This window comes from Berghia stephanieae, chromosome 3, assembly GCF_034508935.2.
Source record: "Berghia stephanieae isolate SIO BIC M18660-M18661 chromosome 3, UCSD_Bste_1.3, whole genome shotgun sequence".
Classification (NCBI taxonomy): domain Eukaryota; kingdom Metazoa; phylum Mollusca; class Gastropoda; order Nudibranchia; family Aeolidiidae; genus Berghia; species Berghia stephanieae.
The window spans coordinates 37,997,402-38,014,009 of record NC_088362.1 but is presented as its reverse complement, the minus strand read 5'-3'; the positions used below and the strand labels follow the sequence as shown (position 1 = coordinate 38,014,009).

Below are 16,608 nucleotides of genomic sequence, written 5' to 3'. Positions count from 1 at the left end.
TGTTATCTATGCAGACCACTTTTAATAATTTGACATCTGCTTGACAGGTCAGTTGATGGAGCATCCGCCTCACAGCAAAGAGACTGATATATATAAATCCTGGATGCAATCAAGATTTTTTTCTGAATTTCCTTTCCATCCAGCTGGCTCTGTTAGCATCCTACTCAAAGGGTGGCAAGCAATTGCAATTGCTGCTGTCATTTGGTCTGCTTAACACTATATTGACCTGTATAAACTCTGTCTCCATTGACCTTATGGACGAATGCCTTTTCTGTCTTACGTTTGCTCAAAAAGAACAGTATATAACAATGATGATTGCAGCTTTAATTCTAGACGTGTGCCTCACCTCAACTCCTTGCGGCACTGAAAATGAGACTCAGTCTATTACAAACAATTCTGGTTTATTTGCAACTGATACGGTACACTATCTCATCCCTTCAAACTTTTTTTGTTAGCAAGTTACCATAAGCATCTTTCCTACCCTACGAAGCATAGATGGAAAAGCTCAATTGACTGAAGACTTTATGACTACCTTGTTTTATCAAATATGAAATATTACAAATTTACTTTGTTTATTCACAGAAAGTGCACAAGAAAATGTCTAAGAATGGCCACTTCCAGAAAGTTCGTAGACCAACTGGTCTAGAGGTATACAATGACGCAGCCAAAATTCTGGAAGAATTGTTGGAAAAACGCATCGACAGAGATGTGAAAGTTGCGAGACAGAGGCGAAATAAAACTGATCTAACAAAAGAAAGAGAATCAGTCTGCCCCGCAGGGGACAGTGCCCCTACAAGATGTAAAACAATGCCTTCACGTTACCGTGAAAGTATAGATTTTGACAGTAAGAGGGCAGAGCCAGAAGATGCTGGGAAAAAGACACAAAGAAAAAGAATGAAGAATGGCATGTTGGTCGGGGTAGAGACAGACTCCTCCACAAATGATACAGGAGAGGACACAGACACGAAGGATAGCAATGTGGCAACAAATAGAAAAAAGAAAAGTTACTTTAAACGGGCAAAAGAAAGTCTTATCCGTACTTTTCAAAGAGATCAGAAGGTTGGCATGGCAAAAAAAGATAGTGAAGAGCAAGACTCGCCTGTTAAAAAACGGAAACCAAAAAAGAGGTCGGGAGCTGTTGTTAGTGAAAGTAATATACAGGTCAAAGGTCATTTGAATAAAGACAAAAGTATAGACATCACAGAAGTAGTCGATCACCGTCAGTCCAAACCGTCATCCAAGGCAGAATCTCATTCCCACAAGGAGAGGTCAGGGTCTATAAGTCGGAAGTCTCTGATTGATACGATACGGAAGCCATTCAGAAATTCACTTCAAAAGAAGGATAGTTGTAAGTGTTCTTATTTCTTTCGATAAAGTTTTAGAATAAGTTAAGTTTAAATCATTAATTTTAGCCTAGTTTGCTTTCACTTTTACGTCATTTTGTCAAAAAGCGGGTTTCTAGTTCAGTTTTCATGTTCCAATGTATAAAATTTCTATTTTTCTTTCGTTAAACTGATTATATTTTCAGCTTCAACTCATCTGAAAGTTTATATAACTTCTAGAATAAACTGATGATTTTATATTATATGGTAAAATAGGATATCGATGTTTTAAAATGGATTTATTGTGTGCTGTATGTTTATGTGTGTGTTTGATTTAATTTATTCTTTGTCATTTAGTGTGTGATTTTAATGACGACTGCTTTACATTTTAATTAGATATTGAATCTTGTTTCATTTTACGATAGATGAAGATGAGAAAAGGAAAACTCACATAGAAAACTCAGTGAAGTCTTTTTCCATCGATGACGATGGGTCCATTGCTGTGTATCCCTCCCATCCCCCCACACCATCCAAAAGCCATTCTTCCGCAAATCGCTCAATCACTCCAACACCACCACCACCAGGAAGTTTGGATGGAATGGGAAGTAGTAAAAAAGCAGAATCGTCTTCTATTTCGCCGTCCTCACCAAATCGTAAAAGTTCTCCTTCTTCCGATATCCCCACATTACTCATAAGTAGAAAGGGAGACACACTATCGTCGACAGCCTCTACAAACTATCCTATGTCTGACTACAATAACAGTGTTGGGTCTCTGAATGTCTTACCCAGTGTACAAAGTAACATGTTGGATAGCCCAGGTGATGAATTATTATACATTGACGACGATTCCGATAAGGACAAGCGTAAAAGTTTAATCAAATTCCACGGGAGTGAAGGATTGTTGAATCTACAGTGGCTAGCCGATCAGACGGCGAATGCCAAGGCTTTTGATTTTGCCATTGACGAACGCTCTGTGTCCACTCAACGGCCTGATGGTAATTTGCAAACTGTCACTACACTCACAGCCACCAGGACTGTTGTATTGCCAGGTGTTTCAGAGGAAGGAGAAGGTAATTTTTTTACACTACTTTTTACATTTTGTTGTTATATATATCATTACTATTATTATTATTTGTCTCTTTTAAAAAATAATTAAGAAGTTTCTCTTTTGGCTTCTTCATAGCGACTGAGGAATGCCTTTCAATTCAAATCTTATCTTCATTCAGTTTTGACTTATGTTTACAATTTCATTTGAATAAACAATGTAAAAGCTACTGTTAGCTTTTAGTCCATAAAACCAATCTCTAATTCTATATAAATTTATATCACAGTTTCAAATAGATAGACTTATTAAAAAAATCAAATGATATGAATTGAAAAAATCCCCCAAAAAACGATAACAGATAAAACAGTGTTCATATTATTTAGCAGTATTGAAATTATTGAAACACTGTTAAACTTATAAAAAAAATCTAAAACAGAAACAAAGAAACAAGTTATTTCTTTTTTTTTTTCCTAATGATGATGACTTTTCTTCTTCTTCTTCTTCTTCTTCTTCTTCTTCTTCTTCTTCTTCTTCTTCTTCTTCTTCTTCTTCTTCTTCTTCTTCTTCTTCTTCTTTTATTTTCTTTTACATTATCAATTTCCACTGTTTTATATTCCGACAATCACATAACATTTTTCTGACCTTGAATTAAAAGCATGTTTTAATCTGTTATCACCCAGATATTCAAAACGGCAACGAACAGCCAGAGGACGATAACAAACCAGATATGATGAAAGAAGAGATTTATGGGAAAATTGCCCAAAAGTTAATCGAGATGGCGGACACGTACAGCGCCAGCATGTCAGACGTGGAAGGAAGGACCGAGGATGCAGCTGCTGCTATAAGTTAGTATTCACTGAATGCTTTTAATTTGTTTTTGTTTTTATATTCTAGGGGTTTTGCTATGATAGCGGTGTAGAGCAGTCTCCTCTTAAGCAAAGGGTCTTTAATTGATGTCATGGGTCAGATGGTTCTGAAGTACTCCAGTACTCACTGGCTTCTAGCACACGCTTGGGAAAGCTAAAATGCAAGCTAGGATCCTTGCGTGCCAAAATTTAATGCTCATGTTATAACGACTTATTATATTTTAAAGATTCTGTCACTCAGCTCTAGCTTGTTATATTTGAGAGCTTGCTGGAATTTGACATGCTAAATAGTGACAAATAGGTGTTTAATTTCTTGTTCAAGATGGAGTGCCATATCTTATCATCTCTGCCATCTTGTCCTATATGTTTATTGATTAGAGAGTGGTAAAGGACCACTAAACTTCATAGTTTTGACACTATCTCTCTGTAGTCTATTTATAATAATTTTAAGTAATCGTCTTTTTTCTATATTTTTATAACAAATTTCCTCATATCAGTGTAAAATAATTTTCATTTTTGATCAAGGATAAAGTTGAATCGTATTTTACCATAATTTTTTTTTTTTTTTATGAATCTTTGTTGTTTTTTTTGTCTAGGTGATGCACCTCTGACGGATTTAGAAAAGGAAATCATTGCCTGTCTCCGAGCTGGTGGGGACAAATATGACAAAAAGGTGTGCATCTCCTTGTTAGGATTAGGATAAGAATGAAGTACAAGTTGGAAACAAAAGGAAAAATGCAATTTTTTTGTCATTCATTCATTGACTTAAAGAGGAAAATACTTGTCTCATAAAACGGTACACTGAGTGTTTTGAAATCCCAAATTTCTCTGTGGAATCCAAAAGATAGCTTGAGATTGTTAACTCATTTTCTATCAGGATTTGACTTAGGACATTTTGAAAGTCACCTACTCATTTGGTGTTTGGTTGGCTTTAGGAAGAATCAGTGCTCTTTTAAAAAAACAAACTTTAGTGCTGTTGATATTGAAATGGCAATATGGCTCATTGGAACTAAGACCTTCAAAAAACTATTGTTACTTCTGCCTGTTCTAAATTTATTTTGTAAATACAGTTTCAGATAATAACATGACTAGAACTCAGACCTGCCCCTACTACTAAAATTTCATAGAGCTATGAATTTCGGGTCCTAATTGACAGTTATATAAAGATCTTTAAATGTTCTTGAAAACAAAGCTTTGTTGCCAGAGACAGTATAGACAGGAGTTTGAAGCGCTGATTTAATGTATTGAAACACAAATTGGTAACTTTTAAAACGAGTTATTATGTTTACTATGTTATCTCCCTTGAAAACTACGAATCTTTCCAATTTGAAGTCGGCAGGTCGACTATAACTCATCAGGAGATGTTGAAAAACATGATCTATCTTAGAAACCGGAATAAACTCCAGCTCCATGGCTCTGAAGGACTATTTTTTTAAAAAATAAAAAAATTTTAAGGGGTATAATGATACCATAATGATATTTGTTGATCTGTACATTTATCCATTGATTTATAAATTTAAATTTTAAATTGAGCTTTTATATAGCGCAATATCCACTAAACATGCTCAAAGCGCTTAACAAGGGGTCCCTGTCCAACAGCAATATTTAACATTTAGGACAAGACATGACGCCTGTTAGGCGATATTATGATTTTTTTCGGACAGAGGCAACACTGTTCACGGTCAGGTACTCATTGTAACCTGAGTATGGTAAGAGAATGTGAGTAAACGAGTATTTTCCAAGGGCTCAACATTGCACCGAGCGAGCTTCAAACCCAGGACCTTCCGATCCGAAAGCGAATTTCTTACCACAAGACCACATAGTCTCACAAAACACACAGAGACTAAAATTATGTATACGAATTCTCAAATCTTAGAATTATTTCATTTATGTACACATGCTACCAAAAGAGATTTACCTTACACTGACATGCCCCCTTTCCATTTCCTTTTACCAGATAGAAGACCAGATCGACTCCATGAAAGCAGCCATCACGGAGGAGGCGTACGATCGATTCCGTAGCACCGTGCAGAATACAATGGGCCACGAGCTGAGCTGGAACACCATAGCCTTGTTATTCTATGCCACCAAGGGGGTGGTGTCGGCCGTCGGGAAAAGTTCCCAGGTTGCCGTTCAGGCCAAGGAGTTTACACTCAAGTACATTAGTGACACATTTGTCAATTGGATCATGGAGCAGGGAGGATTTGTAAGTACCGAACACATTGTGTAGCCATGTGGGGAAAACATGTACATCTTCATTCAAACAGCTATTCTCAGTTCCTGGTTACCAGTATCAACCAGTGTAGAGCAGTGCATGTTTAGATTTTTTAAAACTTATGTTTGCTTTTTTCATGATCAATATATAACATTTTTTTTCATGGGAAGGGTTTGGAAACGAAACACTTTCATGATTAAATCAATAGGATACAGTGTCAGGTTAGGCAGGGGCCTCAAATTTATGATATTTAACAGATTTCCGCTATTTCAGGTCCTCCGCTGTGACTATAACATATTCCGATCTTCAAAATTTATTGCAAATAGTCTAAATCTATAAATTCCATTAATTTTATATTGTCTGGTTTTACCCATTGCAAGGGTTTTATCCATAGTTGGCATTTCTCTAATAATTTTTCCTCTTTTATAGCATCTATTCTTGTGTATGTTAATAATTTTATATTTGACCAGTATTGTCATAAAATAGGGAGGGACGTATTGCTCTTCTTTATTTTTGATAAAATGTACATTCCCACGCAAGCCTTGAAATATTCCTCCTTTTTTAAAACTTCTGATTTGAGACCCATGGGGACCTCAGTTGTTAAAGATAAACGATTGACTCTTGTTTCATTTCGCCCCAACAGGATAGCATGCTGAGTGCCAGTGAGTCTGATCCAGAGTTGGACTAGACAATGCAAGACGCCTGACAGGCAGCTTGTACAGTATGAAATTGAAGTTTGAGCTGGACTAGATTATGCAAGGACAGGCAGCATCTTTGATTCTACCCAGTCGGGTGTTCTAATTCCACGTCTCATCTGAACAGATGTATACTGATCTCGCCGAGATAACATTCCCAGAATTTCCAGTATTATTTACATAATACTCAAGCATTTGATACACAGTCTATGCAGACCACGGCCAGGGAGTCCTTTTAGTTGAAAAAAATATATTATCATTTATAACAACAGACTCCCTTAAAAATGGAACCATGGATTGTTCTATGCAAGGGAGGATGGCAACACGGTAATGATGGATTCCTACACAAGGATGTTGTGTAGAAGTATAAATGTGTAAATCTGTGTGCCAGAGGCAATTCATTGTGTGTTGATTTTATACATATGTAAATATGTCATCATTTCGTATGTGTGTGTTTGTGAATTTGAGGGACAAAAATAGTTACAATATTTCAGTTGATATTATACATATGTAAATATGTCATCATTTCGTATGTTTGTGAATTTGAGAGACGAAAATGTTACAATATTTCAGTTGATTCCTCAGGGCAGAATTTGGACATGATCTCACTGGTGTTCAGTGTGTGACACATTCCCTGGTTTGCTGTGATAGAAGAAGAATTTAGATTAATGTGTGACCCACAGGCTCAATCCGGTGTTATGCCCAGAAGCTGGAAATTGAACTTAAAGATTGATTTACGAATTTCAAGTCGGAACTTTTATCATTCTGATCATAGCTGCCTACAACTGTCCTTTTGAAATTGGGATCCTTCCAGTTTGGGAATTTGAGAAAGATTTAAAGAAATAAAAAAGGAAATTTAGATTGTTTTTGTACACGGAAATCACCTGTGGATGTCCCAGGATTATGCTTTTTTGACTTACTAGAAAATTAAAACATGGAACAGAAATAAACTCTAAATCTAGATGATATTGTATAATAGTCCACACATACATTGTCAAGGTTTTCCATTTCAGCTCTTTGAAAAGTTAGCCGCTGTGCATTATTTTTTTTTTTCCACTTTTTTTCCACTCATAGTGGAGATAACTTTCCTATAAATGTAAAAGTCCTCAAATTTCATCATTTTGATAATTTTGTCTTTAAATTTGATTTTTAGCAACTGGTTTACTCTGATATAATAATAATAATAATAATAATAATACTTTATTGCATCCCAAAAAGGAAATTTTTTGTACAGACGTGTTATAATTTACACAATAAGATAAAAATACAATGGAAATAGGATGTATATATAAAAAAAGGAGCAGCTCTATAACCAGAGCTGCGCTTTATAATATGAATAATATCAACACTGTAAAATAGTTAAAACTGTCACTATAAATTGAAAATTGAAAAGATTGCAAAACAAATAAATTAATAAATTAATATTTATATTTTAAAAAAGTAAAAATGAGAAATAATTATATAAAATGATTATTGCTTGTTGTTATAAAGCCTAATACTGGACGGCAGAAAAGATTTTCGGTGTCTCTCTGTTTTCGTTGAAATAGAGAAAGGGCGACCACTTCTTTCTGACATAATAATTGATGGTCTTAGTGGATGATACTGGTCATTTAATATTTTAGTTATACAAAATTTCTCGTATAAAAGATCTACATCGTCAACATCATTTATATAGCGTTTAATGGATTTTTTAATATTTGAATTTATTTTGTTCCTTTCCACTGCTAAGCAATTGCCTCCCCAAGCTGTTATACAAAATGACAAAACACTTTCGATTACTGCTCTATAAAATAATGTGCAGAGGGTTTTATCTATTCTAAACTGAGAGAGTTTTGATAAAAAATATGTACGTCTGCACATCTTATGCCTAATTATTTTCAAGTGTTCATCCCACTTGAGCCTGTCATCAATCGTTACACCAAGGTATTTGTACTGAGGAACTCGCTGGACGAATTGGTCCTTTAATTTTAACGGTTCTATCGGTTCCTTCACTCTCCTAAAGTCAATCACTAGCTCCTTTGTCTTGCTTATGTTAAGCTCTAGGTGGTGGCATCACACCAAGACACAAATCTATCAATTTCTTGCCTATAAGCCACTTCGTTGCCATTTGTTATGAGGCCTTGAAGAGCGGTGTCATCTGCAAACTTTATTAAAGGTACACTCAGGTTTTGACTTTTACAGTCATTCGTGTATATTGTGAATAATACAGGGGACAATACACAACCTTGAGGAGCACCAGTATTTGTAGTTATACAGGAAGATTTGTTTTGTCCTAATTGAACATATTGTGCTCTCTCCGTAAGAAATTCGAGCACCCAAGCAATTATATACTTGTTTAAATTCAGACTAGTCAATTTTTGAACAACCAACTGAGGTTGCATTGTATTGAACGCTGAAGAAAAATCTGCAAAAAGCAATCTGCAATAGCTCCTAGCGTGATCTAGATGCCTGTAGATGTTGTTTGTAAACAGCAAAATGGCTTCCTCTACGCCACGTCCTGGTTTGTAAGCAAATTGATGACTATCACTCAATGGCATAAACTGATTCCTAATTTTAACAAGAACAAGTTTTTCTAAAGATTTCATGACTATTGAAGTCAGCGCAACAGGTCTGAGATCGTTCATAGTTTCAAGTTTTTCTTTTTTTGGAACAGGAATAATTTTTGAAGTTTTCCAAATTTCAGGGATCGAAACGCATTGGAGGGACCAGTTAAAAATATGTGTATAAATGGGGGAAAGCTGATGGGCACATTCTTTTAATAGTTTTCCTTTCAATCCATCCGGCCCAGCAGCCTTCCTCTCGTTTAGTTTCGAAAATACGAATCTCGTTTCCTCTTCACTGACCTCAATAGTCATTTCATCTTCCAAAGCCCTGTCTAATTTATGTTTTTCATTTTCAATATCAAATTTGTTTGCTGTGTCGAAACGTGAATAAAATTTATTTAAAGTTTCAATTTCGATATCTTCTGATATAATCGTGGGCTTTGGATTATAGTTAACAGCAGTTTTAAGCCCCCGCCACGTGTCCCGTATATCCCCAGAAGAAAAGCATTTTTCAATTTTATTTTTGTACTTGTCTCTACAACTAGAAATTACCCTCTTTATCTCTTTTTGTTTTGTTTTCAGATCTTTTTTGTTTCCACTAGTATGGAGAGTTTTCTTTTGGTTCAATAAAAGTTTTAGATCTTTTGTTATCCAAGGCTTGTTGTTAGGATAATATTTTATTTCTTTTTTACAAGACACTAGGTGTTCACAGAATTTTAAATACTCACTCACACAGTCATTCAGCTCATCCACACTATCACATGATTCGATAAAAACATTCCAGTCAGTGCATTCAAAACAACCACGCAAATCTTCACACACACTTCCGTTCCAGATCTGTACACTTTTCTTTACTGGTTTTACACGTTTAAAACCAGGGCGGTAGGTGGGGAGTAGCAAGAGCATGCAGTGGTCAGATAAACCTAATGGGGCACGGGGTAAACATTTATAACTTTTTTTAATATTACACAGGAATAAATCTAATGTTTTTTTGTCCCTTGTCTCGCAGTCCACGTATTGATGAAGTCCCGGGAGAGTAAAATCGTTACATTGGTTAAAATCGCCAGTGACCATCAATACGGCATCGGGTGACTTAATTTGAATGTCCTGTATTTCTTTCCTCAAAATATTTTTCGCTGTGGTGTTGTCTGATGATGGTGGAATGTAGACGTTGATGATGATGACATGAGTATATTCCCGGGGTAGATAATATGGTCGTGACGAAACAGTAATAAATTCAATATAGTCGTCACAATACATTTTCTTTATATGACAGTTATTGGGGTGGCACCATTTGTTGTTAATATATGTGCACACCCCACCCCCAGTTCGTTTATTTACATTAGTCCGATCTCCTCGAAATAGTGAATATTGTTCAATATTAAAACATGATGATGGTATCTGAGGAGATAGCCAAGTCTCTGTTAACGCTATTATGGAGGCTTGACGATAGTCACTATTAAAACGACACAGTGAAAACAGTTCATCAATTTTATTTTTCAGTGATCTTACATTACCTGTCACTACACAGGGTAAAAATGGACGAAAAGGCCGTCTGTTAAATTTTGTTTTTATTCCTCCTTTTCTCCCCCTCTTCCTTACTGTAATAAACGATGTGTCAATAGTGGGTGGTGGGGGTGACACGGGTTGGAGGGATCGGAGAGTCTCTGGAGTATAAGTTTTCGATAGGCTTTTGGCAGCAAAATTACAGACTAAAACACCATTTATGCTTATAAATATACTAATAAATATAAAAATCAGGAACAATATATACTTCACATCCATTTTGAATAAAAATTAGGCGTAAATTCCGACGATTGAATGATAAATGAATAAAAATATGTGTAGAAAATAGGTAAACGTTCACAACACGTCTGTTGTCGCCGGAAGCCAGCGCCATATATAAAACCAGATCAGGGATGTGGGTCACATATATCCACACTCTCATTGAATTGTTGTGTTTTATGTTTGATTTTTGCATATTTTTAGTTTGTTTTACTAAAGTTAAAATTGTATATTTATTTTATAATAAGATTTGTCTCGATGAGTCGGACATGATTTTTAAACAAGGAAGATTCAACTTGAGATCTTAGAACCCTTAGTTCTTGGTGAAATGCTCTGACAAAAAAAACAACAAAACAAACCACAGTTTCAACACAAAGATATATTTTTTCCCTTGTCATTATCTGTGTTTTGAAATCCCTGGGTTTCGTGTCATTCCAGTATTGCTTAAGATTGATAAATGGCCGGGTGTTGCCATCGTCATCATCGTCAGCACATCCCATCACATCAAAGAAATGCTGTAGAATTGAAATATCTTCCCAATCAAATAATTGGATATGACATATCGACGACGATGGTGTTGTTATTCTTTATTTAACCGTACAACTGGATTCGACAAAATTTTACGGGAGAGACAAAAATCATCGTTACTTGGGAAGCATTATCCGTCATTAGGGTCCTGATAGGTCAGTTGGTAGAGCACTCTCTTCATACGCAGGGGCCGAGATCTAACCCATGTGCAGTCGAGATTTTTTTCTGACCCTCCCCCCTGTCCACCCAGCAGTGATTCGGTACCTGGGTCTGTTAGTTAATGTGAAAAGTGCTTTGTGATAGACTAGTGTCCTATCCAAAAGGTAGCAAGCAATCGCTATTGTCCGTTTCACGTTATAGAAACCAGGATAAATTCCGGCTCCATGAGCCTAATGGCTCTGAAGGACTGCTAAGCGTCCTAAATGAATCGGGATTACCAAAATGGCATTCAGAGCAATATTAGCTGAAAAAAATGTAATTTCTTTTAAAATTTTTATTCCAGTTACTACACGTTTAGATAACGATATTGTCACCATGAATATAAGACACATTTTTCCACCCATCTGGGTGGGGATCCTGACCTCCCATAGTGGGCAGGGAGGTACATGCTGTGTCTTCTATCCCCCCATACCCGTTTTCCAATTGTTTCCTGTCATTGTCTTGGAATGAGATTACTTAGTTTTGTCCTGATCCTTGCCGGAGTTCCTTAGCTGGGAGGGAAACAGTCGAATGTATAGTTATAGTTTTGGGAGATGATACTTTTTTCCTTGTAAATCATCTCTCTCTTATGCATTGTATTATGTTTAGTTTACATATTATATCATATGATTGGTAAACATTTGAGTGTATTCCTCTTAGTTGGGGACCTGTGCTTGTGTCTGGATGGAACTTTTAGGTGATCTCAAACTTAGTACTTTGACGATGTGCTCTTGGAATCTACATCTGTTCCCTATTTAACCCAATTCCCCTTTGTCTTACCTTTTCTTTTGTGCTTTAATTGTAATTCTAGAACTTTTTACTATCCCATTTTCTTCCTTTTTACTGGCGCTGATATGACCTTAATGTGTTGCAAGTGCCGTAAAACCCTTAAAAACAAACAAAGCAAACCACCACCCATCCTCTCTACATAAGCCTGGGTGATATGGTAGGGGGAGGCAAATGTTAACCAATAGATTTTTTTTCTTGAACAGTCCAGAGTATCTATCAGCTTAGCAGTATCTATCAGCTTAGCATTTGATTTATTAGTTTCTGTCAGCTAATACTTGAAAGTGCTGGCCATTTTAAATGCATTCTGTATTATGTATTGTGAATGGAATCCAAAGTTAAAGCTATTTGGAAAACACTAATTTAGATTAGTTGTATCCGATAAATGTCAAGTCATGTCGTGCCAGCTTTAAAACTAGAACAAATTTTATAGTGCGGTTTTGATTTGTCATTTTTTGCATGGACTTGCATTTTTTTATTCAATGGCAAGTTTCATATCAGATAAAACACATATTGCGACTGTTACTGTTATCATTGATAGTCATATGATGTTTAATCACAAACCTATCGCCTATTACTGATTTTGTAATTATTTTTTTTTTCGAAGGAATGATAGGTGGGAGAGGGGGGTGAAGGTTGATTTTTGACCACTTTTTTTAGAGGAGAAATGATGAAATTTATAGAAGTTAGAAAATTTAGTAACGCAGTGCAATGTCTAATCCAGAGTCAGGGAAGTAATAAGATGTGTTGTTCCTAATTTTATTAAATGATATGTTATTTTTTTCCTGATTTAATCATCTCTCTAATATGAACTGATATAGTTATTAGTTTTCAATATATGATTAAGTGTACGCCTTTCATCAGAAGCCTGTGCTTTTTGTCTGGATGGGACGTTTACCATGGCTTCAATCCAAACACATTGAAAGATAGCTTTATGGAATCTACATTATAATTTAATCTCTGTGTGAACCAAGTTTTTCCACTTGTCTTAGTTTTTCTTGGGTGATTTTTTACGATCTAAATATGTGGCTGGCTGAGATAACCCGGAAAGATGCGCAAATTTCATCAATTGAGTTATGTGTGCAGTGGTGTAGACCACATCTTTCTGATCATTTACCACTTTAAATTTTCTTTCTATGTCTATTAGAACCCAAGTTATGAATTTTTTCTGAATAAAGTTTGTTGCTAATAGCATTGCTATGGGAAATACTTTACCTTCGATTTTGGTTCATATCTCGAATCAAAGCTTGCCGCATCTTCCCGTGTTTTCTCAGCCAGCCTCACAAATATCTAAATTTTTTACTATCCCATCATCTTCCTTTTCAAAAAAAATGGCGCTGATATGACCTAAAAGTGTCATAAGGGCCAAAAGCCTCTTTTAAAAAACAAAACAACCAAGAATAATAACAGATAACAAGCACTTGCTTAAAAATCATAACAGGTGACAAAGCACTTGTTAATTTATTCAATGCTTCCCAGAAAGTGCCATCCCATGATTATATATTATCCATATCCATGACGTTTATTTTTACTTTGTTATAAAACCAATTTATAAGCAAGATGACTACCCTATTGTTGTTGTATGTTTTTTTGTTTTGTTTTTTAAATTATTTATTTTACATCTCTGTGGTTGTATTGAATACCCCAGCTCTAAAAGTATTAAAATCAAATTTTTATTTTGGGTGGGGTTTTTTTTTGGACCTCCCATGGTGGTCAGGAGGTCACTTGTTGTGTCTTCTATCCCCCTATATCTGTTTTCCTGGTTGCTTTCTGTCTTTGCTATCTGAATGGGATTACTTTGTTTTGTCCTGGCTGAAGCCCTTGCCTAAGAGGGAAAAGTCAATTGTATAGTATTAGTTTTGGGAGATGAATATTTTTTTTCCCTTGTAAATCATCTCTCTGTTATGTATTATTATACTTTTTGTTTTGAATTTATAATGTAAGCATTTGATTGTGTTCCTCTTAGTAGGGGCTTGTGCTCTTTTCTGGATGGGTCTTTTAGGTGATCTCAAACTAAATACGCTGATAGTGTCTCCAGCTGTTTCCTATTTGAACCAATTCCCCTTTATCTTACATTTTCTTTGGTGCTTTAATTGTAATTCTAGAACTTTTATACATCCCATTTTCTTCCTCTTTACTGGCACTGGTATGACCTAAATGTATTGCAAACGCCGTAAACTCCTTAAAAACAAACAAAACAAATCACCTTACAGGCGTCATCGAGTCCTGTCCAACATGTCAAGAGTTGCTATTGACAAGGTTGGTTCCCTTTGTAAAGCGCTTTGAGCACGAGTGGATATCTCTCCAGTTTAATTTTTTTTTAAAATTTGTTGGCACCTGGTTCCTCCTGACTTTTACCAGTTTCAGGCAGACGAGAATTTAAAAAATGTATAGCCAAAATGAATAAAGGCGTGACGTCAATGCAGCCTGTCAGACGTCACGTCACATCATTTAAATAATGTACTGCCATACTCGTGAATTTGGCCAGAAAACTCGTCCTTCAAATATCGATCGATTTAAATGACCCTCATCTTGGCAAAAACTCTCAAACCTGGGACTTCGGCGAAGTCCCAGGTTTGAGAGTTTTTTGCCAAGATGAGGGTCATTTAAATCGATCGATATTTGAAGAACAAGTTTTTAATTATGAGTTTTTCACGAGTAGAGCAGTTAATTGGTCGATTAAAGGTGACTTTGAACATTTGTTTTATCACTATACATAGCTTGTTGAAATTTTGACGTCTGACCCACATTGACGCCTGTGTTATCTTGAATTTGTTATGGGAACACATTGGAGGTGAAGATAATTAAATTTGGTTTTTGTTTTAAATCTTGTTCTTTTGTTTCCTTTTTTATTTTTTTATTTATTTAATTTCTTTTTCGTATTTTGTCATTTTACTTAACACTGATCTCCAAAAAGTCGTTTTTATGTCACATGTTGGTAAATTGTTTTATTTGCCTTTAATCTTTGGGCCTTTGACATCTGTGGTTTATTTCATCATTTATCTCTCACCCTTGCTTATCTTATAATATGTTTGTGTGTACGTGTGTGTGTGTGTGTGTGTCTAAGAGAAAGATATGGAGATAGATGGATTGGCAGATAGATAGGCAGGAAAATGGAAAGAGTGGGGGTGGGGGGGGGGGGGGGGGGGAGAGATGGCTCACAACACCTTTGTCAATATCTACAAGTACAAGCTGTCATTTTACTGTAAACTTAGCTGGTTTGAAAATCAGTAAGACTTAAATTGTTTGTATGTGTAATTGCATTCATTAACTCACTCAATCCTGGAGACTTTTCAAAATTGGAAATAAATGTATTAAGAATGAGCATGTACATAGATATTTTTTATTCAACTATCATTACCGTGTAAAATTTAAAAACATAAGCTTTGGTACTACACCTATAATTTGTCTCAGAAAAATGTAATAAATAGGCATGGGGTAAAAGTAAAAGTAACCCAAAGAATACTACGGATATAGTCGGTGTTAGGGTTGAGTGAGTTAACCCGTTAGTTGTCACACTCTGGAAAGACACGTATTTAAAAATTTGACCAGAAAAATCGTCCTTCAAATATCGTTTGATTTATACGACTCTCATCTTGACAATAATTCTCAAAATACAATAACATTCCCTTTATTCATCCCATAGGGGAATTTTGTCTCTAGGGTCTATTCAAGGGAAGACTGGAATAACCCATGCGTCAGCCGCAGTGCAGTGCCGCAAATTGAGCGAGGGAGAGGTGTGTGTTGTGGAATACTGAAAGGATATCTTTTATCCTCCTCTATAGATATAATGAATTTGACGTCACTCGGGTCTTTGTTTTTGTTTTTGACAGCCACGTTTATGAGTAATTCTCACTTTATTGTATTAACCAGACTATAAAAGTTTGTTTTTTGTTTGTTTGTTTTTTTTACATTGGCGCAAAATAAAATGCTTTTAATCAGGCCCTGGTAGTGTGTCCTAAAAATGTGCGCTTTTAATTTCTTGAAAGCCTCCATATTGGATGACAGATGTTGGACAAGGGGACACAACTCTAACGCTGACTCAAGCCATTCGTGAAAACATTAAAATTTCCACTGCTTTTTGTTGTGATTTAATTTCAGTTGTCTTTCAAATTGGTTGGTGTGCATTCAACATCCGTTTTGTTTACAATTTTATAATCATTGCATTCATCTCAGGGTCAAACTATTGATGGATTTGTGACAGCGTATACATATATGCAGGTCTGACATCCGAACTCACTTATGGGCCTAGTTTGACATTGTCGTAATGGACAATATTTTGCGAAATTATTTTTTAGATTTCCACTACAACAATGAGCCCATAAGGAATTGGGTTATCAGACCTTCAAATAACTGCACGCCGGTTTTTGGTACATGTGGTGTGTGTGTGTGTGTGTGTGTGCGTGTGTGTGTTGGGGCATCATCAGCAGCATCTTATGGTTTAAAGTACACTATGTTGATATTCATTTATTTTGTCGTTCTATTTAATGTGCAAAAGCCGGATCATGATCATCTCAATGTTGTTGGGTGTTAACAGTGTGTATGTTTGTGTGTGTGTGTGTGTGTGTGTGTGTGTGTGTGTGAAATAGAGAGAGAGAGAGAGAGAGAGAGAGAGAGAGCGGAAG

The 16,608-nt window shown here is 35.8% G+C and overlaps 1 protein-coding gene across 3 annotated transcripts in view; it reads left to right on the top strand.

Moving 5' to 3' along the window:
* LOC144967687 (uncharacterized) overlaps positions 1-13,545 on the top strand; it is a 36,648-nt gene extending 23,103 nt beyond the window's left edge. For all 3 annotated transcript variants that reach the window (XM_078905221.1, XM_078905224.1, XM_078905222.1), the window contains 6 exons: positions 583-1,348; positions 1,748-2,392; positions 3,048-3,212; positions 3,830-3,906; positions 5,191-5,439; positions 6,092-13,545. In XM_078905221.1, coding sequence (XP_078761347.1) covers positions 583-1,348; positions 1,748-2,392; positions 3,048-3,212; positions 3,830-3,906; positions 5,191-5,439; positions 6,092-6,136 — 1,947 coding nt within the window. In that variant the 3' untranslated portion in view covers positions 6,137-13,545. The remainder of the gene's footprint in view (positions 1-582; positions 1,349-1,747; positions 2,393-3,047; positions 3,213-3,829; positions 3,907-5,190; positions 5,440-6,091) is intronic.
* The last annotated feature ends 3,063 nt before the right edge of the window (positions 13,546-16,608 follow it).